Here is a 17332-nt window from a genome sequence, read left to right on the forward strand (position 1 = left end):
ACATGAGTATATGATATTATGGACTTTTTAATGACAAAAGTGAGAATATATTAATTTTTTACACAAACCTTGAACCCTGTTAAAGCTAAGATGTTTACTATACTGTACATATATTAATAGGCTAATATACATCATACCTAGATAAATAAATATAGTGAGTGAAATGTTAACTTCTGTGTTTTTCAAAGGTAGGGATGATTGTCACGAAACCTAATTTTACTACAGTGATTGTGCTCTTGAATACATCTTGGGCTGTGGTTCGATTGGGGGCGAGAAGTAGGAGGATGTTTCACCAGTGGATGAGTACAGACCTGCACACGTTTTGGATGGTTCAAAGGTAGCCAAAAAGTCATGTATCAATACTTAACAGTATGTACGAAACATATATAAATATATATATATATATATATCTTAGCTGCACACCTATCATTACTGTATAATTAGTAAACTAGGCACATTTGTTTTGTAACTGATGTTACTGAATAGCATGCTTTTGGTAGCATGCTAACTTTATACCTGCTGCTCTCCCATAGATTAAACAAACAGTTTATGTTCGTGATATTTCTGCTAAAAGTAATGGTTTGTTTGAATAATTTATATGACAATCAGGTGGTCTGTTCGTTTATTTTATTTTATTTTTTTTATCATTATTAAGGATTCTGTCTGCACTCGAAACAGCTAACAGTAGCTAACCTAAAGCTATGCTAACAACAAACAAGGGTCCAACCTGTGTGAGCTGCCCATATTTACCATTCTGAATTTATAACATGCAAGAAATTGTAAAGTAAATTTAAATGCTGACCAGCTTTTGTTTGCTGAATAATAATATAATGACAATATTAGTGATGCGAGGCGTTGTGATATTGCTGCACCAGCTAGCTAACAGCTCTGGGAAGGCGTCCCTGTGATTCTGATTCTAATCACAAAGTAACCTCAGTTTCGCAAGCCAAGCATTTGTTGCTAATTATATATATATAAATATATATGTATATGTATCAAGTTTCTGGTGGAGAAAGTAATCTATTGTTGTATCAGCTGCCCGTTCCCCATATTTACTTACTGATCATGGATCTTATAAACATTTTAAGCATATTCCCTCCGGTGCTTAGGCGGTGAAAAGAGAAGATGATGGAGATACTGCCTTTTTAGATGACTCAGTCTAAAAAAATATATATATATCATACCGTTCAGTTGTAAGGGTATACTCTAGTACCAGTAAAATATGATGGTAATATTCTTAATAATAATTTGGTCCTTACCTAATCTTAAAATTAGATAAATACAATCTCAGGCTGAAATGTATGACTTGCTTCACTGTGACATTATTTATAAAATTAAAACTAATCCAGAATGCAGAAGCACTGCTTGAAAAACTAAATACACTTCAGCAATAACTATAAATTATTTTCAGTATAACGTTATCAGTGCATTACATAGTTGTAGCCCACTCCTCTACACAAGGTTGCTTTAGTTGAGTTTAGTTTGGAGGTGTTTGTTTATTTGTTTTCTTCTTCTTTTTGTCGGCCGTTCTAATGTGAATTTTTTTAATTTACTTGAGCCAAAATTTTGTTGCCACACAGATGCCCTCAGAGTTGACTCCAGAGCTGTGTTTCTCAGCGCTGTTCCTCAAGTACCACTGCCCTTTATTATTTTTAAACTGTATTTTGAAGACATGTTTAGCTGAAGTCTTGACCAGGTCACCCTTAAAAAAACAGTGTTGATCTCAATGTGATTTTTTTAAAATAAAAAAATACAAAACAAAAAACTAGAGTACCTTGGCAGAGAGAAACGTTAAGTTTATTTGATAACTGTAAGGTGCTGAAATCCAGGTCATGGCCCCTTCATCAAGTTTTGGTGCTGATGCTGTGTGTTATGACCAAACATCTTCACACAAGTCTGTCCGGAAGACGTTGTTCCAGCAACCCATTAGAGAGAAAAGTTTTTTTTTTCCTGCAGCCCTTCTAAACAAGTAATACCTCTTCACTCTTTTTCTACTGTCATGAACTTTAACATTTTATCATGCAAACGGTTTAACGTAGGGATGAACACGTTGGGATGTAAATTCCTTAAAAAAAATTTGTGAATATTTTTCTCTTGTGAATAATCTTTCTCACTGTATAAAGTTGGACTCCAGATAGTTTAGAAATTACCTTAAACCCTTCCCTCGATTAGTGGCAGCATCATTTGCTTCTCTTAGATCACTGCAGGTGTCTTTCCTCTTTTTCATTAGTGCACGCCTCAAGGCTCCAGACAAACACCCTGTCACACATAGCAGCTTTTATAGAAGTGCTCACACTTGGTGTATTTGATCAACAACACTTGGCTGCTATTTACCTTCTTAATAATTCCTCTGGCAGCAGTAAGTACTTAGTTTTTCACACACTGCTTCTAGATTTTGGCTCAGTTTTTGTTTGTTAAATAAACAAATGTAACTACTGTTATTTCCTTCTCTGAAAAAAAATTACATGTCAGGTCTTTCAACTTAGATAATAAAGCAAATAAAGAACAAATGTAGAGTTATATAGAAATTTCTATGCATCATGAAATAAACAATAAGATAGCACAGAGGTCTTAATGGTCAACTCTATCTTGTCAGGGTAATGTTAGGCTAGGGATAGACTTGTAGCTTGCCTTGAGTTCTCACCCCGTTTATCAGTGTTAAACAAGTCCAGACATAGATCTCAGCGCAGCCAAAGCTCTAGCCTCTGGCTGCAGAGTTGCTCCTTCAGCAGACTGGAATTAGAGCAGTGTCCAGGTTGAACGTAGCTGCTATTTGGGCTGTGGTACTGAGGCATTTGTCGAATAGCTATGTGTAGATCAGGAAAAATGTGCCATGACCACCCAGCCTCAGATTGGTTAGAAGAATCTCAGTAGTTGCTGTGAGCTCAGCTTTCAACATTCAGTTGATGCACAGTTCGCACCCCCAACCCTTTATTGCCATGAACTACAACTGCACAGCAAAACTACACAGTTCATAATCAAAGATGGGATGACGTGGTCCATTTGCACATTCTAACCTGTTGATATTGAGTCCTTTAAGTTGATTTTTTTTCTTTTCGAATAGTGATTGGCTGACGTCCACCTGCATTCAAAATGATGAGAGAAAGAATGTGTATCCTTTGCGAAACAGTCTACGTTTCCAGACAGGTAATTAATCTCACGTGGTTTATAACATGATTATTTAACTGGTGTATTATTCCATTTGAAACCTCTTTCATGCAGGCCAGTATTCCTGTGTGTTTGCCTTAATCTGCTTTAGTAAAATGTGTGAATACCCCAACTTAAGAATTGTTAACATGTTTTCTGTCTCAAAATTAGAAATCTTTGCTTAAATGAAATATTTTGCTTTTAATATCAACCTGCAGGAGATGGACGAGCACATAAGAAGTATGCTCCACCACCGTGAACTGGAGAAGCTCAAAGGCCGGTGAGTTGGAACATACATACTCACGTCTTAGTGAATCAGAAAAAGGGTTTAACATCAAATCATGCATCATCTGCATTTAAAGCTGATGCAGAAATCGGTGATGACAAAACTCATAGATGCTTTACTTTTGAATGCATTGATTTTTCATGTTTATTTTAGCCAAATAATAGCAAAACAGCATTTTATGTGGATAATATTCAACCCACTCTTGGTACAAAGGGGTTGACTTCCTTTTAAGAGTTCTGTCTGAATCTATTTGGGTCATGGTCCATGTGCACACGGGCACGTGCCTGCAGTGATGGGAAGTGGATATATGGGCAGCTGTCTCAACTGCGCCAAATATATTTAGACACAATCTCTTTGGAACAACAGGCATGACCGTTTGAAGGCAACTGGCTTGCTTGTGACCCCCATGTAGACTTAAAGTATGCGGCCTGTTGCTAAAAAGAATCTGATGTGGAGCATTCAAGGCTCGAGTTGTTGCTGGGATTTCATATGAATATTTATGTGTAAAGATGGTATCATTTTGACCAGAATGGTCAGGAATGCTTCTTGTAATCTGAATATAATTACTGTACAGTTGTGTTGAAATGTGGTAGTTTTACCAAAACTGTGGCACTTAAAACAGCTCATCCAGGCTTAAGCTTAAGTTAGCTTGAATTAAATTGCTGGTTTTAATTTTCCACCACTGCAGCTGAGGAATAATGTGTCAGAAACAAAGTAACTCTATCATATTGATGCTTGCCAACTGCACGAGAGGTCAGAAAAGGCAACATACCATGACACAGATTTGAACAGAAACTGAGAAGGAGCCAACAAAGTCACCGGTCCTATCAGAGTAACAGGATGGCATACTTGGGAGAGGTTTTTGAAGGGGAGGCTATGAGCAGCTGCACACAGCTCCAGTTTCACAGGCTGTGCACAGGATTGGTTGTCAGGATTATTGGGTCTGTTCTGATAACACTTGCTGTCCGGAGGGAGGAGGGCTGGGTTCTGGCAGTTGGAGCCCAGTGAGAGGTCAAATACAGACATTGCCTTGTGTAGAGTGTCAGAGTGCAGCGGACACCATCATGAAGGCGCACTAAGCTGAGGACCTCTCTTACCTCCACCCGTCCCAGCACCGTGCTGCAGGGCTGGAGTTAAACAGCCAGATTAGCATGCTGTCTGGGTCCAGCCGGGCTGCTCTTCCTGCTCTCACCCTGCCACATATGGCCTGCTAAAGAAAGGACAAACAAGATCAGGATGACAAAGATTTTAACTTTTATTTTTTAATCTAGAGGAAATTCTAAGTTAGCTACCTCCTGATCTGTGACGATAGAGAATTTGGACAAGTTATTTTTTATTAAGGATTGTTGAGTATTCTCCTCTCCTTATTTAGTTTGTGAAGTAACAGAAAGTAGAGTCAGAGTGTGTTGTTGCAGGCTCTGCAGACAGGAAAAGAAGACTCGATCAGAATCATGCCTGAAGGAAAGATTGAAAGTCCTCTCTCGCCTTCCCTTCCCAGGGACTGCGGACATGAGTGCAGAGTTTGTAAGGTGAAGGTGGTGAGCCTGACTGATTACGCCAGCCACATTTCCAGCCCCACGCACAAACAGAACGTGGAGGCTGCTGACAAACCGGATGACAGGAACAACCACGACGAGGATTACTTTGACCAGACTTTAGTGGATCTGGTAGAAAAGAGAAAAGAGCACATCAGGTAAGACATTTTTCTACTTTATGTGCATAATATCCCCCATAATAGATGTTACTTTTACTCATATGCTTATTGTTTACAAAAAACAATATTTTTGATTAAACTAACCCACAGAAATAAAAACAATGAAAAGTCCTGAACTAAATGTTGTAATTTAAACAGCTCAGTTTAATTCACAAGTACTTCTGTCCCAGGTTTTTTTATTGGATTAACTCTTAACGTCACCATCACTGTTGTAATGTTTTTTAAAACCACAAATATAGATTGAAGTGAGAACTTATAAGCTCTAATTTGTGTGTACATATGCCATGTATAGTCACATTTTGCTCAGTGGAGCTCACAGACCTCTTTTAGTCGCAGCTTCACATTGAGCTGCTGCTGGAGTCGTGTGTCAGGACTGCAGGCTAAAAAAAAAGCATGACTGCACATGCAAAGTCCAGACACATTATAGCCCGCTGTATATAGTAAAACACACACAAGGTCTGCTGATGCTTTTAATTGGGGGATAAATACTTTGTGTTTCTTTGGTCATGTTTTTAAGGCAAGAATACAACCCTTAAATCAGTTATATATGTAATTAATTTACCTATAACACAATGTATAGTTCTCTGTTGTACTTAAAATGTCAGAAAAGTGTCTGACTGGAGCTACTGGAGGAATTTGGTATGTGTGGAGACCACTGTGTGCAAAACGTGAGGTTGTCGCACAGATGGTATTTTTCCTGTGTAGTTTCAAGGGAGATTCATGTTATTCTCAAGTGTAGCTGAAATAGTGGTATCTTAAACCTGCTGGTGAAAGGGAAGCTTAAAGTGTCATCGAATAACATGATTTTTTTTTAACCCATGCAGGCTTCAATAACAAACTTATTTTTTCATGATCAGTTAACCAGAGCTACAATTATTGCTGTTGTAGGCCGTTTAATAGAATGACAATTCTAGTCTTGTACAAGCAAGGGAAGGAAATCGACTCAATGATCAAAGCATGCCTGTCAGAGGACCTTCTTTTTAAGTTAATTAATTTTTTTTACCGTATTTTCCAGAGTATAAGTCACACTTTTTTCATAGTTTGGCTGGTCCTGCGATTTAGTCAGGTGCAGGTGATATATAATTTACCATGTTTTTAAACGTTAGTTCATACTCACTGACGTGAACAAGGAGTAAACATTATCGTCTACAGCCACAAGAGGGTGCTTTTCCCAAATTTCCCTGAGGGCTCTCCGAAGGGATTAATAAATTATTTCTATTCTATTCTATTCTACTTAGGCTTGTGACAACTATACTGTCAACTGTATTGTTTTTTTCCTCATAACGCATTTTTTTCTTCGGAGTGACTCTGGAAAATACGTTACTTATTTATTTTTACTACTAATGCACAACCGATATGGGGAAAGGGTTTATTTTGTTACTGGCTTCCTCTTCATAGTTTTTATGTTACTCCCAGGTCAAAACTACGATGCAAACTGTGCAGCATGTGTGGAGCGGTCATGTTTGAGCCCTCTTTAACGTTTACATGGAGAAGGAGAAATTATTACATTATAGTAGTATAGTAGTATTTAATATTTAATACACATTTTGGTAAACACATGCTTTCCCATTTTAGTAGTGACAGCATATTTATTTATTTTTTATTTTATTTATTTATTTTTCTGAGGAATTAGTTTATTTTTGCTGGTTTTGGTCTCCTAACAGCTACTGACCAAGAATAAAAAGCTACTTAGTACCCTGTTGTTTTCACCTACTTATTGCTAACTTTGCCAAACCTTTTTGATTCTTGACATGAGTAAACGCGATGCTGATGAAGGAAGTGAACTTAAATTTAGTTACAGGCTGGTAAATTACAGCAAAAGACGTGGAAGACACTAAAATAATCTGAAGAGCTGAAGGTAACTAAGTTAGTTTAAGACTCTTTATATACTTACCTAAACATGCAATTTCTTCCTCACAAAAAAGATATACTTGAGTCACAGCTTACATTTGCTATATTAATCTGTGAACTTTCCCACAGCACTCCAGGTGGTGTCAGACTCTGAATGAATACGTCTGTAGCCCTGACTTCTTAAATCTAGATTTAGTTAATGTAGTCGTAAAGTTTATATGCAGAAACTTAATAATCTTACTTCTTATTGTAGAAAAGAAAAAGAGGCTGCTGCTGCAAAGCTTGCTAAAGAGGAAGCGGAACAAAGGAAAAAGGAGGATTTTCAGGAGAGACTTAAGGAAGTTAAGGAGCGATACCGCCTAGAGCATGTGTGGCAGCCGCCGTTGCAGAGGTTCAGTGGACCCAATCATCAATATACTTGGTACAAAGGCAACCAATTTAATGTCAGCACAGGAGATGCAAGACCCTGGCACCACTACAGACAGGGGAAGAGTGCCACCTGGCATGCTCAAGAGCCTCCAAACTTACAGAAATGGGCATCTGAAGAGTTTTCCAACAAAACAAAGGATAGTCACTGGGAGCAGAGCAACAGGACATGGGGTCATGGCAATAAACAATGGCGACTGCCCTGGCTCAGCAGTGGAGGCAGCAGTAATGGGCTTTATGGCCAAAATAATATTTCCAAGTATGCTCCGAGGGCCCGGCCCCAAAGCTTTGTAGGATTTCCAACTCCACCCAGTTTTTTTTCCCAGGCTGTTAGCCAGCTTCAGAGTAAAGAGAATGACAAAGGAAGTCAGCAGGATGCTGGGCATCAACATGGAGATGCAGCATCAGAATCTGACCATAACAGTAGTAAGAACTCGAAGGCTTTCGGTAGCAATCCAAAGCTGGACAAAAGCTGTCGCTGGTCACCCTATCCCGTCACATCCGGAGTTCACAGTGATGCCCACACAAGCCCATCAGAGAAGTACCACAAAGTCCCTAAACCACTAAAGCAAGAAAAAGCACCAGAGGTTAACAGGCAGTCCCAACCTGAGCAGAGACAAAAGCAGATGATGCCAAACAGGCAAAATGAGGATGAGAGTGGAAGGCATCGAACAAAACCCACACCCACAGATAGGAGCTGGAGCAGTTCTCAGAGAGATGGCCACCAAAACTCTTCATCTGGTTCCTTTAGTCAAAGAGTAAATAAACCACAGATACATGCAGATCAGAAGAGTTCCTCAGCTCCTGGTGTCGGTAGTGGAGCTCTGCTCAGCAAGGCATCTGGTCAAGCTCTGTCACAGCCGAAACCACCTGGAAATCTGAGTGGACTCAAGATTCAACCCGTTGGGCTCCTTCAGTTAAGGCAGGAAAGACACCTCCCAGAGTCATTCAAGACAGCTAGACACAATGTGCTTGAGAAGAGGGGCTCTTTGGATAGCTCCAGTAACAACAGCGGGAAGATGACATGGCACATTATGGAGGAGCAGCAAACAGATCAGGGACAGAATCAGATAGGAGTGAACATAGAAAAAAGCCAAAAAAGTCAGAATGCAGCTAAACCCGTATTAACTCATGCAGTCAAGCCAGAAAAGCCATCTTCAGACAGCAGCCAGTTTCTCCAGTCACTGCAAGTTAGCACCTCTAACAACCAGTCACTGCAAGTTAGCACCTCTGTGATGGAGAGTTCGGCGCCTGCACTTAGAGATGATGAAGAGAGCAAGAAAAAAGTGAAGAAACAAACCTGCCCAGCAGATGAGGCTATGCTGGTTGCAGAGGCTGGGCAGAGCTCAGAGAGTGATGCTTCCAAAAGTGGCGAAACACAGACGTGCTCAGAATCAAACACGTCATCTTTCTCCAAACTGGACCTGCCCCCTGCCTTAAAACGGGACCTTACCAAACACATCAGCTCCAAGAGCAAAACGGGTGGTCACGAGCCAAACCTGAACATCGCCAGGCGGGTGCGTAACCTGAGCGAGTCGCGAAGAGTTGACACAGAGAAGGATTCAGGGCTCAAACCAACTGTACGGCAGCTCATCAGCTCCTCCGGGTCACGCCGCAATGTGAACTGGGAGCAGGTGTATCAGGAGGTCAGAAAGAAGCAAGACAAGGGAAAAGGCATGCCAAGGTGAACTTTTCCTCTAATGTTCAGATATTAGAGTGGAACCTTGTTTTAATGGTTATTTCAAAGCTCATGTTTTATCCTCTGTTCTCCAGGTTTGGGATTGAGATGGTGCCATGTGACCAGGAGTACCAGAGCCAGGAGGAGGAGAACTTGGCCTTCCTGGAGGGTTTCAATTGGGAGTCATTGATGGACATCTCAGCCCAGGACAACTCCAGAAAGCGCTCCTTATCAGAGAGCAGCCTTGCGCCTGGATCTGCTCCGTCCCTGTTTTCATCTCTGTCATCAGAAGAGAAAACACAGAGCAAAAGCCTCAGCTCAGAGCAGCAGAGTTCTGCTGGTTCTCCCAGCTGCATGTCTGCAGAAAGAAAACAGGACTATCAGTGTTCCACAGAGACCAAATTACAGAGGCAGCCAGACAAACTAACGTCTGCAACAGTGAAAGTTCTCCAGCGATCTGATTCAGTGCTTGGGGACAGCAGCTCGGCGACAGAGCAGTGTGATGGTCAGGGAACAGGAAAGAGGCGAAGGGCAGCCGGGGTGAGTTTGGAAAACAGTTACTTTTATAATTTTATACAAACAAGCAGAGTGTGCAGTCATTTTTCTTCCTTTTCGTTTATGCAGGAGACTCCAAGTAAAGAAGCATCTTGTTTGGAACACAACAGCAAAAGGATGAAGGTCAAATCCAAAAGAGGTTTGTATCCAGATAAAAAGTTTTTTAAACACTGTGCTATTTTACTGCCACTGATGTTTCACTCGTGTGCTTGTTGCAGAGCGTTTACATATCGACCAGCTGCTTGCAGTGTCTCTGCGGGAGGAAGAGCTGAGTCGGTCCTTGCAGAATGTGGACACCAGCCTGATCCAGGCCCGGGCTGCACTGGAGGCCGCCTACATGGAGGTGCAGCGTCTCATGGTGGTTAAACAGCAGGTATGTCTTTAATCAGCAGATTTTCCACTGCTGGTGAACGTTGTGTCTCTGCAGAGGTACATGTTGCTTTACAGCAGGTTGGTGTGTGCAAGTTTCTCAGTTGCTGGTTTTGCTGATAGACCTCTTGAAATACAGGAAACCCACATCTTAATATTTTAAATGAGCTATTGTTTAATTTGGTATCTTTTACTATTACCATAGTATGACAGATTTACAAGCAGAATATTGTGTTACTGACAGTTCTTGTGTCACTTTTCTTTTTTCTTTTTCTTTGTCTTTGTTCAGGTGACGGTGGAGATGAGCACCTTGAGAAACAAGAGGATTGAGTTGCTTAAAGGAATGCAAGGTAAAACTAGGTTTTATGTAAAAACATAAATCCTGTTTTCCTAATAACCAGAATTAATTTAGGAAATGTTGGATCATGATACTACATCGGTTTGATCTCAAGTGGGCCAGACCAGTAAAATTACAGCATAATAAATAAAGAAAACTCCAAATATTTACTTTAATTTTAATGTAAAGAAGTACAACTACATTATCAAGATGTTAACATTTAATTAACAATCCTTTTAGAAAACATGAACAACTGGAAATTTCTTGAGAAAATAAATGAATTTTAACAATATTTTGCCTCAGTTACACATTTTACATGATTTATTTATTTATTTACATTTAGTTTATTTAACTTCATATTATATTAACTATTTATATTTCATATCTAAAATAACTAAAAATAAATTTTTATTGTTATAAATTTGTTATTTAGGTTTTACAATAAACTATTTTTATTATTTTATGTTTTATTTTATTTACATATTTACTCATTCACCCCAAACATTACAACTTATGTGTCACAATAGATCTACAAAATCACAAAATCATTTAACCACAGCCATCTGGAACTGAGACATACAGTATCTCACATTATGATCAGAGTCACTTGTCAAGAGCTAGAATTTATTTTTAATGTACATACATGTACATTTCCACATCTGTGTGGTGTGCAGACTCCGCCCTCTGGTGCAAGGCACCCTGCACAAAATAGAACTACAGCAGGGGAGTGGTAACCTGGTGGTTGGAGAGGCTGACTTGGGAACCTAGGTTCAAGTTACTGGACTGGCTGCAGAGGTGAACCATGTGGGCCCCTGAGCAAGGACCTTAACCCCCAAACTGGTCCCTCGGTGCCGAAACATGACAGCCATTACTCTAGTGAATATAGAGATGGGACAAATGCAGATGCTAATTTCTTGATTGTAATTAATTAAGTAAATATTTTATTATCATTACGGCAGCAGTTACTGAACAAATCTAGTAAAGCTTGTGATATGTGAAGTAAATGTTGGGATGAGTTTTTTAGTTATTCATTTATTTATTGATTGCAGGTACTGTGGAGGAAGCACCTCTGGTCAAGCTGAAAGAAGAAAAGATAGATTCCTTTGTAACTGATCTGCACATGCCCTCCTCCGTTACATGTCCCTCTGTTTTGGACACTGCTGTTTGCAGTCCTAATCATGCTGCAGAGTGTGCCTCTCCTCCCTCCTCCAGCCTTCCTTCCATGCCTGTATTCGTCAAGGAGGAACCCCAGTCCCCGGTCCACATTAGCTCAGAGCTGGACGCTGTGGACAGTATAACCCACTGTCCTCACAGAACCACTCCAGAGCTGCCAGTTGCTCATGCTACAACCTCTCCAGGTAACGATTTTAATGCTAAATTAGTCTGAGTTTAGTAGTCGGCTTGTGCCAGAAAAGTGCAACAACTTGACTCCAGGAATACCAAACCTTTTATTGGTATTTGTTGTATTGCTTCCTGATCACAGATGCAACAGAATTTGTTTATTGAACAGTTATTTCCTTAGTGTGTTGACCTATTTGCACCTCAAACTTTTTGCAGATCCCACCCTTAACCACTGGTCATCTCCTGAAAGAAAATTCGAGCCCTTCCAAACTAATTGTGAGAAGCTTGCAGATTACCAAGGGGAGTCACCAGGACTGCTTGAGACAACAGAAAAAGCTGTACAAGCATCAAGTAACTGTAAAAACCCTTTGTCCGACTCCAAAACCTTGGACTCTCTTAAACTCTCACCCAGCAGGAGAAGTTCTGAGGTTGGGAGTGTTGTTGACTGGGCTGAGAATCAGTCAACACAGTCCTCGTCAGTCCTTAATATGCCTGCCTCTCCATCTGGGGGGGGTGGAAGGCGTGTAAGGAAGCTGAAGAAGAGGAAGGCGTTAAAAAAGTCTCAAGGGACAGAGCAGCCTGAGACCAGTGAAACTGAGATGGACGAAGAGGCCTCTAGGCCAAGGTGGCTGCGACAACGCAGGAGGCCCAGTGGAGGCTCTCAGGTCAGTACCTCCAGCTTGCCTGCAGACGACAGAGAGGGCAGCATGAACACAGAGGACATCAAGAAGGCAGAATCCCCGAAGAACATGGTGGAGCTTCCACAAGCACCTCCTGCAGATGATATGGGGAACTTGGACACAGAGGAAAGCATGGAGGTCACTGCTGCTTGTCAACAGTCCCAAATGGATGCTCCAGTTCCAGCTCTGGTCCCAGACTCATTAAAACCTGAACCACAGAGCCTGGCCTGCAACGAGGTCTCCTCCACCAGTGACATGGATCTGTGTAAATCATCTGAGAGGTGAATAATTCATTTAAACTCAGCTCAATATGCAATTACAGTCCGTTTCTCCTTTTTATCCACCTCTCTCTGGAGATGGTATGAAGATCCAAAGCTCATATGTATCTCAAATCATTATTTTAAGATTTTTTAGTCAGTGTTTGTTTTAAAAAGATAAAGTAGGATTTCAGTTGCCAATCAAGTAAACTGATTGGAGAACATTACATGTATGGCAGAGAAATCAGTGACCACACAAATAAACTTATGTTCTTATATTAAATCATAGTTTGGACATTTCTCCCCACAGTGATCTCCCGTTTGCCATCACATTACTCAAGACCTCTTCAGGTGCGTTCATCTCTGGAGAGCCTTTACCACTGTCTGCCACTTTGCTTGTGCTCATGTGTCATGGGTATTTTTGTTTCTTAGATGTATCCTCTGACCACGGTGAGGATGAGATGCCCACAGAGGGGATGTTTGATGGTCACCAGGAGGCAGTAAACGCCATGCAGATCCACAATGGGCTGCTGTACACATGCTCAGGAGATCGAACCATCAAAGCGTTTGACCTGGTGGTAGGTGCTTTTGCTCCTTCCTGCCGGTTGTTTAAGTTGTGGGAACAAATATATAAAAATATCCTCACTTTGTTGCAGAGTCATCGATGTGTGGGTGTGTTTGAGGGTCACACCTCCAAAGTGACCTGCCTGCTGGTGTCTGCAGCTCCATGCCTGCACCATCGCCTTTATTCTGGTTCCAATGACCAGACCATCCGCTGCTACAGTCTTAAGGTAAAAACTATGCATCTTCTGATGTTTGGAGCTACATCAAATATTTAATGGGGCTAATTTTTTCTTGTGTTTATGTTGTCCACAGACATGGGAATTTGAGCGGCAGTTCTCTCTGTCAGACCGAGTTTTTTGCCTCCATAGCCGATGGAAGACTTTATACGTCGGTCTGGGGAATGGAACAGTTGTTACTTTTAACCTCAAGGTAAGAAATCCATTTTTATGGACAAAACCTGAATCTTTATTTTAAATCTATCCATCCTCTTCCAGCTGGATTTGATGTCCATTTTTGCTAATTCTTTGTTTAGACAAACAAGCAGATGGACGTGTTTGAGTGCCACGGGCCGCGTGCGGTGAGCTGTCTGGCCTCATTGCAGGAGGGAGCTCAGAAGATGCTTCTGGTCGGCTCCTACGACAGCACCATCAGTGTGAGAGAAGCCAAGAGCGGAGTCCTGCTGCGCACTCTGCAGGGCCACACCAAGACTGTGCTCTGCATGAAGGTGGGTCAGGCTGGAAATCTTGGCTCCGACAGGGAGACATGATTGCTGTTGGTATATTTGTCGCAGTTTGCAAATAAATATGAGCTAAGTTTTTAAATGTTTCTGCTTGCTGTCAGGTGGTCAATGATCTGGTATTCAGTGGATCCAGTGATCACTCTGTCTACGCTCACAACATCCATGTGAGTGAATTTATAGTTCTTCACCTAAACATGTGGTTTCATTACAACATAAAATATTATTTAACAGTTTTTTCCACACTGTGCCACAGACAGGGGAACTGGTGCAGGCCTTTAAGGGCCACACTCATGCTGTTACTGTAGTGGCCATCCTGGGAAAGATGATGGTCACTGCCTGTCTGGACAAACTGGTTCGCGTCTATGACATACAGGTCTGCATCCCCCAACAATCTGACTTAAAATAATATGTTTTTGTATTACACGATTCACATTTAGAATTGAATTTAAAGCCAGTTGATGTTTAAATATATTAGTTTTGTGCCATCAAACGAGTAAATCTCTCCACAGACTCAGGACCAGATGCAGGTCTACGGTGGACACATGGACATGGTGTTGTGCATGACTATCCACAAGAACATGGTAATAAAGCATAACATATGTCACTCGCAACAAACACATATCTGCTTTAACATATCATATATGACTTGTTATATATGTTTGGAATAAAGCAAGTTAGCATCAAAGATTGTGCAAATAGCTTCTATGAATCACTCAAATAACAAGCTGATATGATTTTTCTAAATAATATAATATAATCATTGTTAAGTTTTGTTGTTTAATGTGTGCTTTAAGACATAATTATATCTGAGTTTCACTGTTTTAGATCTACACGGGCTGTTATGATGGCAGCGTGCAGGCTGTCAAGCTGAACCTCATCCAGAACTACCGCTGCTGGGTAAGATGCAGTGCTAAGAGACAAGTGGAGCATGCAAAAAAAATGCATGTTTTCTTCATGTTTGTGATAGTAAAAACTACCAAATTCCACTGTAACATGAAACTCTGTCATCTCTACTTTCCCACTGATGTATGAACTTCAAAATAAAATCAAAACATGCAGATGTCTTGTTCAGATTAGAACACATTTTTATTTCCTGAAAATGAACATAATATTGTAATCCGAGAAGTTAGGGATCCAGCTTGCAACCATTTGATTAAACAGTACATTTTTTTTGTAAGTACTTTCTGCTCTGTTGTTTCTCAGCCTTTTGGTCTGTAGACGATTTGCGATAAACTGTGTTGTGTCGACAGTGGCACGGCTGCTCCCTGGTCTTTGGCATGACGGCACATCTGCTGCAGCATCTCACCAACGACCACGCTAATGCCAGCTTCCAGAAGTGCCGCTGGAAAAAGTGCGAAGAGTTTTTGTGCGCACGCAGCAGCTCCAAGAAGGTATATAAACAGCTTTTACACAGTTTTGTCTTTTAGTAACAAAAAGAGACGGAGCCTTCTGTTCAGGACTCATTTCCTTTGGACTTGAGTTTGGTGGACTCTGTGCTTAATAAGCCAGTTTAAAAAACATCTTTTTTTTTTTTTATTTCTCTTGTTTTTATGCATTGTTGGCTTTTGTGAGGAACTTTGTGATTTTATATCATGAAAGGTGCTATATAAAGTTTTACTTGTGTATTAAATCTACTGCAAATGTAAAAAAAAAACAAAGGTTAAAAAGGTTATTTATTTGAAGGGATCAATATGTCATGGCTTATATACAAAAGGTACATTTCTCTTACTACAGTAGCAGGATGGAATCACCTCCAGGGTTTTCAAGTGTTGGGCTTCAACACATCTATCTACATCCAGTAACTTAGAGCATGTAACAGTATCAGCAGTTAATGACAGAAAATTTAATATATAAGTGAAAACTGTATTTTTATTGGTATCTAATCACTTTAGAAAATAACTGTCATGTTTTATGCTTTTAGAATGAGTCACTTATATTTGCTTGCAGTGGGTCCACAGGCAGCTTCCATATTTATGCTCTTATTTTTACTACAGTGTCTCTAAATGGACTAACAACTCTTTGCGTGAAGTGAGAACCATCATGTACATAATTTTGAAGACTGATGCAGTCGTCACTGCACCTGTGGCCACTGGATCCACTCACAGATTCAAATATGTTTATATCTGGAATAATTTTGGCCACTGATGGCCACCGTCCATTCATAACTATTCCCTTTATTTGAAGTCATTTCTATGTCCATCTTTACCACTAGATGTCAGTAAGTTTTACACACTGTACATTTAAGCTGAGTTTCATCACTCCTTACATGAAAACTTTAAAATTCGAATTAAAAATGGATTTTAGGGACATTTCCAGCTTAGATGTCCTCTTACACTCTGTGTAGATGGTTTAATTCCTGCAAGTCTCCTGCAGTTATCCATGGGTTTTCTTTCTTTTTTTTTTTTTTTTTTTTTGAAGACTTTGAGAAATGTCTTTTTTCTTGAGCATAAATGTTGGATATTTGCCACAGCACCAGGAGAATGTGTACTTAAAAACAAAATTAAATGATGCTGTATAAACCCATAAACTCAGCCGGTTAAATATGTTGACATTGTTTTGTGTCTTGCAGAAGATGCAGCTTCACATGCAGAAACATGCTGAGGAGGAGACTGAAGCGGAGCCTTAGGGGCTGGTGGTAGGAACGTAGTTTCACCCTGAGCCCCTCCCCCTTTCCTATAATCTTCAACCCCCCGTTCCCCGCTCTTGTTAACCTCCCATATTGGGGGGGCTAGTTCTTGGGACCCGCTCAACTCAACAGCGCTCCCTTCAAGCCTGTTGTGTAGCGTCTGACAACTCCATCCTCCATGTTCGGTGTTGGAATCCAACAATGATACAGTCACAAAAGGAGAGTTGGTTGTGCTGCCGTTGTTTTGTTTGTTTTTATACGTTCTACACTCCTCCTTCTCCTTTTGTCCGACCACTGTCCTCTTTTCACTGACCAAATTAAGACGAAGAAAGAAACAAACACACGACTTTTGTTCATTGAAGAAACTTCAGTGTTGCCGGTAACCGAGGGATCTGTTGCGCTTTCCCAACACAAACACATTATTTTCCCGACTGGACTGCAGTATGGCATGGGCTGAGATGTTTTTATAGTCGTGCAGTTGTGATGTGTCATGTTAAGGAATTTGTAGATTTTTTTATTTTCTTTGATTAAATCATCATTATTCACCTGATGGAACTTTCTGGTTGTAATAACGAGTGATTAAAGCCGTGTTTAATAGCATAACAATTTCTTGTTGAAAGAGGGTTTATTTTTTGTTTGGTTTTTATTTTGAGAAAAGTAAACAGTTTCTATTTTCTTTTCCTAGCTAGGATTATGTTTATACTTTGCTCATCCAGGTGTGGAAGGACTTGGTCTGAGGTTGCCATTTGAGAATTTACCGAG

At 40.4% G+C, this 17332-nt stretch overlaps 1 protein-coding gene across 1 annotated transcript; it reads left to right on the top strand.

The window, feature by feature from the left end:
* The first annotated feature begins 257 nt into the window (after positions 1 to 257).
* znf106a (zinc finger protein 106a) lies at positions 258 to 17288 on the top strand. Its single transcript, XM_041971772.1, has 22 exons — positions 258 to 337; positions 3065 to 3147; positions 3366 to 3427; positions 4932 to 5126; positions 7252 to 9108; positions 9198 to 9642; positions 9727 to 9796; positions 9876 to 10030; positions 10316 to 10376; positions 11413 to 11721; positions 11921 to 12665; positions 12952 to 12992; positions 13074 to 13219; positions 13298 to 13432; positions 13518 to 13634; positions 13738 to 13929; positions 14046 to 14108; positions 14198 to 14317; positions 14454 to 14525; positions 14770 to 14841; positions 15195 to 15335; positions 16514 to 17288. The coding sequence occupies exons 2-22, from the start codon at positions 3094 to 3096 to the stop codon at positions 16568 to 16570; spliced, it is 5109 nt and encodes a 1702-aa protein (XP_041827706.1). The 5' UTR covers positions 258 to 337; positions 3065 to 3093; the 3' UTR covers positions 16571 to 17288.
* The last annotated feature ends 44 nt before the right edge of the window (positions 17289 to 17332 follow it).

This window comes from Melanotaenia boesemani, chromosome 20 (assembly GCF_017639745.1).
Source record: "Melanotaenia boesemani isolate fMelBoe1 chromosome 20, fMelBoe1.pri, whole genome shotgun sequence".
NCBI classification, from domain to species: domain Eukaryota; kingdom Metazoa; phylum Chordata; class Actinopteri; order Atheriniformes; family Melanotaeniidae; genus Melanotaenia; species Melanotaenia boesemani.

Coding starts and splice junctions, on each gene's coding strand:
- znf106a (XM_041971772.1), top strand. CDS start 3,094: ATGATGAGAGAAAGAATGTGTATCCTTTGCGAAACAGTCTACGTTTCC. Junction 10,377..11,412: donor GTTGCTTAAAGGAATGCAAG/GTAAAACTAGGT, acceptor TATTGATTGCAG/GTACTGTGGAGGAAGCACCT. Junction 14,842..15,194: donor TCCAGAACTACCGCTGCTGG/GTAAGATGCAGT, acceptor TTGTGTCGACAG/TGGCACGGCTGCTCCCTGGT.